A 10,461-nucleotide genomic window follows, 5' to 3' on the forward strand; every position below is an offset into this window, starting at 1 on the left:
AGAGGGGTATTTGGTCCTTCTCCTTCAAAGTGATTTGATAGTGGAAGTTGAGAGCCTCATCGAAGAAGGCTTCGAACGTGGATGTAGGTCATTTGACCGAACCACTATACATCGTGGTATTCCTTGAATGTGTGAGTGTTTAATTTTCTATACCATTTCTCTACTTAGCTGCAAATCGTTCGGTTTTCATCTCCCTACTCTTGACTACCTTTACTCGAGCTATTTTAGCTAAGTCATCCTTCGTCGAATCGAAATCTCTATACATTTACGAAATCGATTTCAAACTTACGAGTTTTCATCCCCTGCACTAATTCACCCCCCCCTCCCCCCTCTTAATGCCATTGTGATCCTAACAATTGGTATCAGAGCAAGGCTCACTCTCATATTTGGTTTAATATCCAAGAGAGATGGCTTACTCCGACATGCAAGAGGGTCACTCTATTACACATTCGCCTATGTTTAATGGGTCAGATTACACGTATTGGAAGACTTGTATGAGGATCTTCCTTATTTTCATGGATTTTGAGCTTTGGAATATTATTAAAAATAGATTTCAAAAATCTTCTCTTTTGATGAGCAAATGGGATGAATTAGAGAAGAAGGTTTTTGCTTTAAACGTAAAGGCTATAAATGCCTTGATTTGTGCACTTGACAAAAATGAATTTAATTGTGTTTTGATTTGTGATTCGGTTTTTTATATTTTGGGAACTCTTAAGGTTACTCATGAAGGCACTAGCCGAGGGAAAGAGTCCAAATCAACATTCTTGTGCATTCTTACAAACTTTTTCGGATGAAACCAAGTGAGTCCATCGGAGACATGTACACCCGTTTCATGGATGTCATCAATGGACTCAAAGTTCTTGGTAAATGTTTTTCTAACTTTAAACTAGTAACTAAAATTTTAAGATCCCTTCCAAAGAGTTGGGATCCAAAAGTTACGGTCATTCAAGAGGCCAAGGACCTTAAAATATTTCCTCTCAAAGAACTTATTGGGTCTCTAATGACCTACGAAATGACGTGTCATGCTCATGAAGAACTTGAGAACCACCTTCCAAAGAATATGGAGGATTTGAGACATAGAACATATGAAGACCACTCGAGCATAAGCTAAGTGATGGTGAACTTGAACTTGTAAAGAAATTTAAAAAGTTAATGAAACAAAAATTAAAGAACAAAAAGAACGGAACTACTTGCTTTGAATGCAAGAAGAAGAACACAAATTGGGAAGACTCGAGCTCCTCCGAATATGAGGCAAAAATCAACAAAGGCGAGATGGCAAACTACGCCTTCACGACTTTCGACGATGAGGTAATAAAAATGCCCTTAATTTACTTCGTAATTACATAATGCTTTTCATGACATTTTTTTTATTTTAGTTTAGAATTAATTTTCTTAAAAATTAAATATTTAAAAATGAAAATATAAAAATTATGATCATGCTAGTAATTTCGAAAATGATAATAAAAAATAAATATTTTATGATAAACAAACAAAATGATTTTGATTGAAAATATAATCATATGTGGTTAAGAAGTAAAAGTGTGTATAATGTTGATTTCCATATTATTACTCGATTTTGATTAAATGAAATCATATTTGATTTGAAGTAATGCATAATGATGTAATGAAAATATTAAATGTTTTGATTCCATGAGTGACGATTTTTATGCATAAGATTTCAAAGTTATATATGATGATTTTTATGATTATTTGATCTTGATGATATGATGATATTTTTTTTGATTTTAAATCATGATGTATGGTTTTCATACGAAAAACTTGAGCATGCTTATATGAAATCAATCACTTAAAATGTATCACTAAAAAGAGGAAAATATTTTTTTCTTCTTGAAAATTATTTTTCTCTATCTTATTGATATTGATGATTATTATGATAAATCTATGTATACCATTTTGAATCTCTTGAAAGTAATGTTGAGATTTTGATGAATTTGATGATTTGAATTTGAATGAGTTTGTATTCAAATCATGATCTTGATTTCTTGGATTTACTACTTGAGATTTTTTTTAATCACGAGCTCTTCTTTGTACACCTATAATTTTTGTTATGTATAAAATGAAGAGATTTGATAAAATGAATCATGTATTTTGTAATTCATGAGGTCTTATCTTTCATGACATTATGCCATTGGATTTATGGCTTGTAAGCCTTCAAATAATTGAAATATTTTATACTATTTTGTTCTTCCCTTATTCTTTCTTGTTTACAATGATAAAATGGGAAAAAGTTATGATCATATGCTTATTTGAAATATTTATGATTTGGAATGATGCATATGCTTTTTATTATGATGATGTATGTGATGTATTGCATATGATGTGTATAATGAATGCTTTAAATGATAAATGTTTGATAACAACAATCATAAAGTGATAAATACTTAAAAATATTGATTTAATATTCGGTATCATGAATACTTTATTATCATATATGAAAATAGTGATAAATATTTTGAAAATAAATGCTTTTATCATGTTAGATGATTTTACATTTTGTGCATGATGAGTTATAGTGATGATTAAAACAATGATTGAAATAATATGAATGATGATTTAGAATCATGCATATAATGATGAGTTTATATGTTTTGAAAATATATATGATGATTTGGTATTATGCAAGCAATACTTATGCTTGTTATTATGATAATGTATGTGATGTATTGCATATGATGTGTATCATGAATGCTTTAAATGATAAATGTTTTGATATCATGATTGATAATTTTGTTCTATGCATGAGATTTTCGAAATTATGCATGATGAATCTTGTGATTTATGGATTATTGATTTTTACCATAATGAAAGTGCCTTATTGATCCTTGTCGTAATAAATCTCGCACTTTCGGTTTTAAACATGATGCATGTTTTTATTTGACATAAATAAAAAAGGACATGCTTGAATGAAATAAATCACATGAATTGAAACAACTAAAAGAGAAGAACATTTTTCTTAAAAATTATTTTTCTTTATCTTATTGATTTTGATGAATCCATTTGTATTATTTTTATGAATCTCATGGATTATGAAAATGATTTGAATTTAATGGGTTTTATTAAAATCATGATATTGATTTCTCGTAATTATAATTTGAATTTTCTATTGAATGAATCAAGATTGGTTTCCATTTAAAAGTAGATTTGTCGAAATGTTTCATGGTCTTTTAGTATTCATGATCTTGATAATTATGTTTTGAAACTTTATGTAAATTAAGATTCTTCATTCTCTCGTTTTATAAAAGTGGAGATTTTCTACACGAATCATAAGATTTTATTAAGATTTTATTCTCCTATAATTCTTTTTGCTATTAACTAATAAGAAACTTGTTCTTGTAAACCATGATATGCTACTTGACATCTTGATAATTTATAACTTGAGTTTTCTTTTTGAATCAAGATTGTTTCCTATCATGCTTTCTATTTGCAAAAGAAGAAATTTGTCAAAAATGATATATGTCTTTTGACATTCATTTTTCATCTTTGTTATTTACTCTTGTCATGATTTGAAGATTATAGTAAAGGGAAATGAATTACATGATTGTATTGTTATTCCCTTCTATTTGACAATGATATAGGGGGAGCAAATTTTGCTAGCTTCCATACTTCAAGAAGAAGCAAAAGTGCTGTCTTGTAAATCTCAAAAGAAGCATTATGTGCCAAGTTACACATTTCGAAAAGCGGCAAAATAGTCCATCTTGCACATCTTTTTGCTAACTTTTTATGTAAAAGTTATAACTTGTATATTATAAATTTGCATACCAAAAGCGCAGTCTTGCCTATCTCAAGATACAAAACATGCTAACTTGCACTTTGCAATGGAAACAAAATTGCTAGCTCAAACATTGCAAAGGAAGCAAAAATTTGCTAGGTTGCAACTTGCATATTTCAGGAAGCAAGAGTTGCTTTCTTGAACGTCTCTAATTTGCTAGCTAGTATGATATAGAACTTGCTATCTTGAACATTATAGAAAAATGCTATCTTGCACATCGTAAAGAAAAGCAAATATGCTAACTTGCACATCTTTAAATTTGCTTGCTCGTATGTTGTAAAACTTTCATATCTACAACTTGATAGCTTGAATGTTCTAAGCATGATGTAACACTTGCTAAATTTTCAAGCTTACAAATTGCATGATGATAAAACTTGATATTATGTTTTTCATGCAATATGTTGAACGTATACTTAAACACATGAAAGTTGGAACTTCTCCTTTTTGTTGATGACAAAGGGGGAGAAGTATGTTGATGACATACATGATTGATCATGACATGTTGCTTGAATTTTTGAATCCAAGAGTTTCTATCATTATGGCATATTGATAGGGGGAGTATGTTTAAACTCCGGGAGTTAAGGTTAACTCCGTCATCGATTGGTTATCATCATCAAAAAGAGGGAGATTATTGAATCTCGTATTTTGATGATGAAACCAATCAATATGTGTTTATGTTTTAATCTACGTTTTGAGTGACGTAGGATGCTTCGATCAAGATGAGACAATTATAGTAGGAAAATCATGTTATGCCGGAGGAACATGTCAGAAGATTGGACGTCGGGTCGGTGGATCGGTCGACGCATCGACAGAAGGCTTCGGGCCATGGATTCGGGCATCGAGCCAAGAAGAGTGGAAATTGTGCTAAGGATATTGGATTTGCGGAGTCAATTGACCGATTGGGCAATAGGCCACAAGAGAGGATGATGCGCCGAAGAATCGGACGAAGCGTCAAGGGACCAATGACATGCCGGACAACTTGATTAGATGCTTAGGATTAATTGTTTAGATCGAAGTGTGTTTTACATATGTAGGATTAACTACGATAGCTTGAAGACATAAAGAAAGTTTACTGGAGTCAAGTTCGATTGGTGTTCGAGAGTCTGTCGTAAGTCCGAAGAATCGTCGGAAGTGCTGCCGGAACCAACTGAGAAAGAATCGGGGACTTGCCGATGTTTTCGGAAGTCCACTAGAAAGATCGTCGGAGGTTCGCGAAGATCACCGAGAAGGTTCGGATACTTGTCAAAGACTCGTTGAACTCGCAACAAGACCGGGAGCCTGTTGGGAGTTCGCCGGAAAAACTCCGAGGGTGTATCGGAAGTTCGTCGGAAAGCTCGCCGGAAGGAAACTCGACGTTGCTGGTTAAAAATTTACTTAGGGTTATGTCTAAATTTCATAGTTTTCATATAATTTGGGTAAAGATTAAGGGTTAATCCTATAACCCGGTTATGGGCCAATTGGGCCCAAGTTTGGACTGATTTGGGCCAACTTTGGAGCCCAACCAATGAGCTGGAATAGTCCAGGCGGTGACACCGCCTAGAACCCGAGAGGACCGGCGATGGCATCGCCAGTACACTGTCAGTGACACTGACAGGCGGTGGCACTGCTAATATCGAGAAACCCAAAAGTAATTCAAATTTAGAGCCCAAATTTGAATCCTCTTGGGGCCTATAAATACCTCTCAATTCTCAGCAGAGATTACACCTTTTTGAGTAGTTAGAAAGTGAGAAAAAGTCTAGCAAAGTCTTGTTTTTAATAGCTTAAGTGTTCATCTCCCTTTTTCTCTTTAGAAAAATCTGTAAGAGTGTGAACCACTTGTAAGAAGGGTATTTGGTCTTTCCCCTTCGAAGTGATTTGCTAGTGGAAGTTGGGAGTCTTATCGAAGAAGGCTTCGAAAGTGGATATAGGTCATTTGACCGAACCACTATACATCGTGGTGTTCCTTGAATGTGTGAGTGTTTAATTTTCTGAATTATTTCTCTATTTAGTTGTAAATCGTTCGGTTTTCATCTCCCTACTCTTGACTATCTTTACTCGAGCTATTTTAGCTAAGCCATCATTCGTCGAATCGAAATCTTTATACATTTACGAAATCAATTTCAAACTTACGAGGTTTAATCCACTGCACTAATTCAACCCTCCCCTCTTAATGTCTCTCCGATCCTAACACTTTTAAATATATGTTATGCATTCATTCAAAAGGAACTACTGCCACACAGTGAACAATATATACCGATTTTGCATTTATAGAAGTTGTCTGCATTCTTCTCGTTTACATTGAAACAAATGTGTGCAAATCACTTCTCAACTCTCGCATCTTATTCAAGGAAAATCTTAATATTCATAAGTTCCTGCTCATCCGATGTTGATCACCACCTCCAATCTACATGCTCTAGCACCCAATAGATCCAACCGCTAAACCTAAACTTTTGCCACCTTTATGACCTATCTACCAGCATTCTCCTGATGATAACAAACATCAGTCCATGTCATGTTTTGTGATGATGACAACAGTTCAATGACAGTAGTAATCATGCTCATTCAACTATTACAGTCATCAAATATTGTCACTAACATACTAGTAATTTTTTTCTGTAAACTCATGTCATCAAATATTGTCACTAACATGCAAATAACATTTATACTTGTATATGAATACTGAAAATAACATTTATACTTGTATGTCTTGGTATAACAGTAGCATTATTCCTTTATGATCTTGGTGAACCGGATATGAATACTGAAAATAACATTTATACTTGTATGTCTTGGTATATAGGATAAATTTTAAAGGAATAATGCTACTGTTATACCAAGACATATATTAATATTGTTAATATAAAACCATATATCCGAAGGAAGAAATAAAATCAACCAAAAGCAATATTTAGTCATCCACCCCAAAAAAAAATGATAAAGACAAAGGATTGGAGTTAGTATAGTAGTTTGGGTCATAACCAACCATCCACTAATGAGTCAATATTATCAAAAGAATATAAATCCATAAATCATAAAAATTTTAATAAAGTCCGACAAATAAATTATTCTCCCGACATTAAATTACATTGGCTAAATCAATCCATTCTACACAGGTGAGGAGCCAACCACCTAACCTACCCACCTCATTGAGAAACATCTCCAAAAGAGTGCTTATGTATGGTGGTCGATTTATAGAGTAGTAATCCAATTTAATTGCCTATATATTCATGGAGAATGACAAGTACTTGACTTTTATCGATCACAATATCATCATATATGTCATTTTTGTAAGAAGATTTATTATAACCAATTAGCTCTGCTAAAAAACTATGTCGCCGTTAATGTTGCATACATGAAGAAAATATAATTCAGGATGCCATGCCATAGTACTAAGAGATAAGTTTCACAAGTTGGCATGCTGTGTGCAATGGAACTGTTTGAATGATAAAGCATTTCTGCCAACAGATCATCGATCGTAGAATTCAAAAACTTGAGAGTAATGATTAAAATAATCATGAAATTTTTTTGGTAATTAATTGTGCTAGGTAACATTTCTTTAGCAACAAATTCAACAAGTTGAGATGCTATGTTCGGTGGTAATGTTTTTAACCGACAAAGAATTTCCGAAAGAGACGGCCAACGATGATCATAACACCCAAATACTTGGGACCAGTAGATCATAATAATAATGAGTTTTTAGTATATCATTATGCTGTGCAACACTGTTTTAGAACAAATAACCAAAGTTGGAACGGCATGCAATCGATTTGTTTACTAGATACTTTTCGATCAGACATACAACAAAGATGATCGTAAGACCAAAGTTTTTATGTAAATCATTTTTCTATTATGATTTTTTTTTCCCAATCATTGTGCTATCATAAAGGCCAAGGATGTCATATCAAATTCATACAGATATGTCAAAAAAAATATACTTAAATTCACATACACAGATTAACCTAGTCATATCTTTGTGCCATTTCTTGGATCTCCACACCATCAGTGATAGTGTGATTGAACATGGAACATTTAAACAGCTAAATCATTACAGAAGAATGAAGATGACTGCACTCACAAAGACAGCTGACCGATGAGCAATAATTTGTCAGAAACCTTTGCATTATGGTGAATGCAACATTTGCTTTCCTTAATAGCAAAAGTTTGAACATCATGAAACAACCATATTTAAAATAGATGCAGACATTCAAAAAGTTGCATATTTCCTTTTTAACCATCTGCGCAGTTATTGCAATTTAAGAAGTTGCATATTCACATTATTGGAAAAGTTACATATTCAGATTATTCGATTTGATCGAATTAAGATCCACAAAAACACTACACAATGAGTTCATAGGTATTAAAACGGATGAAGAATCATACATAATGGCAACAAGCTTCTCGTACAATTAGATCCATGTAGTCAAATTATTTTTGAACTTGCAAGTTAAATTACTTGGGAGACCTAGTTTATATGCTGATCCAAATAGATCATATCCTAATCTGACGAATTGCTGGAGACTCATTAGTTTTTCAGGAGATATTGGCACACTTTCTAGCTTGTTTGTTTGTATGTATCAGTTATCTTTAGTGACAACTACTCTTTGTGATAGCAGGAATTTTTCTTTCCCCACTGGGATCCAACTGATTTCTTTTAAATGCATGTCATGCATTCTTTAAAAATCAATTACTGCCACATAGTGAACAATATAATACCGATTTGTGCAAATTACTTCTCAACTCTCTCCATCTTATTCAAGGAAAACCTCAAGATTCAAAAGTTCCTGCTCATCCGATGTTGATCACCACCTCCGATCTACATGCTCTAGCCCCCAATAGATCCAACCGCTAAACCTAAACTTTTGCCACCTTTATGACCTATCTACCAACATGCTCCTGATCCTGATGATAACAAACATCAATCCATGTCATGTTTTGTGATGATGACAACCGTTCAATGACAATAGTAGTAATCATGCTCATTCCACTATTACAGTCATAAAATATTGTCACTAACATACTAGTAATCTTTTCTGTAAACTCCTGTCATAAAATATTGTCACTAATATGGAACTCCAATGGCATCCTTCATGCACCCAATTGCATACAACAGATTCATTGCAATTCAATAGATAGTGCAATCAATGAAATCATACCAAAGTTGCCCGCTAGAAAATGTGAAACCACTGCATGTACAAGATTTGCACATAAAAAGACTTGTGTTACCTGAGGTTGACATATTTGGAAGGCATTATTGTAACACATTAGATTCATTAAACTTCTCTTCTTCCCCCTTACTAAGATTCATCAACTAATGGGAAAATCTACCATGTAATAGTCAACTATTGAATAAGAGTATCTGTATGGCTTATCTAATGATTTTCGCTCACCATTGCATTTATTGATGCCATTAGGACTTCCCATACTGTAGCATTTCAAAGAGGTGTATAAATATATAAAGGTGAGATCTGTTTCGTATGGCTCTTCAAACCCCTTTGGCACATTAATTCCCTATCTCTTTTTCTTTTCTCTTCTGATATTTTTCATAGGTGATCCGGGAGAGGATGATGGTTGTGGATGTGAGCTCAGAAGCACGAATGTTGAGAGGTTACGAGGAAGGGGACCGGAGGAGGGAGCTCGTTACTAGAGACTTGCTCGGCGGCAACGGAGCAGTGCTTGGATCCACTGTGGTGGATCTCGAGCTCAAAGTTCCAACCGGTTGGGAAAGGCGGCTCGATCTATCAGTATGTTGTTTAAGCTCATACATCATCTTCTTTTCTATTCCCTATGGGTACTCGTTTAAATTTGAATTCATAAAGTGTGTAACATATCTATATCATCCACCAACGTTGCAGACTAAGCCCCCGATGTCTGTAACATATCTATATCCCTTTTCAATTCTCTGAGCAACACCAGATTCTCCTTTCTTCTTTGTTCGGCTTTCCCTTTATAGAATAATTGTTCTTTCTTTCGAGGGCTCTCCGTGATCTTTTTGTTAAGGAAAAGTATTCAAACAATAAATTATTGATTTTCCATATTATTCTGGAAAAAAAAAAAACATCTTTTCCAAGCTATTCTTCATTTTCATCCACTAAAACCCTAAATTTCGACAAATTGCAGTCGGGAAGAACGTACCTCCTGAAGCGCAACCCTGATCCGGCACCCCGGCGATACCACGAACTCAACCTCCTCAAGCTCCCTCCGCCATCCTCCGCCGCACACTTCCCGGAAATGGAGGCAGCCACGCCGCCCTCGAGGAACCAGAGCGTGTGCACCCTCGAGCAGGTGAAGTACGCTCTCGAGCGCGCCGGGTGCGAGGAGCGGTCCCCCGCTGCCCGCCGCCCCCGTGGCTCCCCAGCGCCTCACTCCTCGTCGATCACCACCTCCTCCTCGAACAAACGGACGATGATGGCCGAACGGGAAGAGGGCGCGTCGCCGCCCGGGTCGATGGCGGTCGCCGGGTGCCCCGAATGCCTTCTCTACGTGCTCGTCTCGGTGGTGGCTCCGCGTTGTCCGAGGTGTGCCGCGCACGTGCCGGTCCACAGCGAACCCATAAAGAGACCCAAGTTTGACCTCAACACCATAACGCAAAACAATGACGAGGATGTTGACTTGAATTAATATTTATAAGTATTATCTAATAAAAAGGAAAATATATTAAATATTTAATTAGATTTAAGAGGAGGCAGCCATTT

The 10,461-nt window shown here is 35.0% G+C and overlaps 1 protein-coding gene across 1 annotated transcript; it reads left to right on the forward strand.

The window, feature by feature from the left end:
- The first annotated feature begins 1,272 nt into the window (after positions 1-1,272).
- Positions 1,273-10,387, forward strand: LOC108953087 (uncharacterized). Its single transcript, XM_065189838.1, has 3 exons — positions 1,273-1,308; positions 9,316-9,510; positions 9,887-10,387. The coding sequence occupies exons 1-3, from the start codon at positions 1,273-1,275 to the stop codon at positions 10,385-10,387; spliced, it is 732 nt and encodes a 243-aa protein (XP_065045910.1).
- Positions 10,388-10,461: the final 74 nt, after the last annotated feature.

Source organism: Musa acuminata, chromosome BXJ1-6 (genome assembly GCF_036884655.1).
Source record: "Musa acuminata AAA Group cultivar baxijiao chromosome BXJ1-6, Cavendish_Baxijiao_AAA, whole genome shotgun sequence".
Taxonomy (NCBI): Eukaryota; Viridiplantae; Streptophyta; class Magnoliopsida; order Zingiberales; family Musaceae; genus Musa; species Musa acuminata.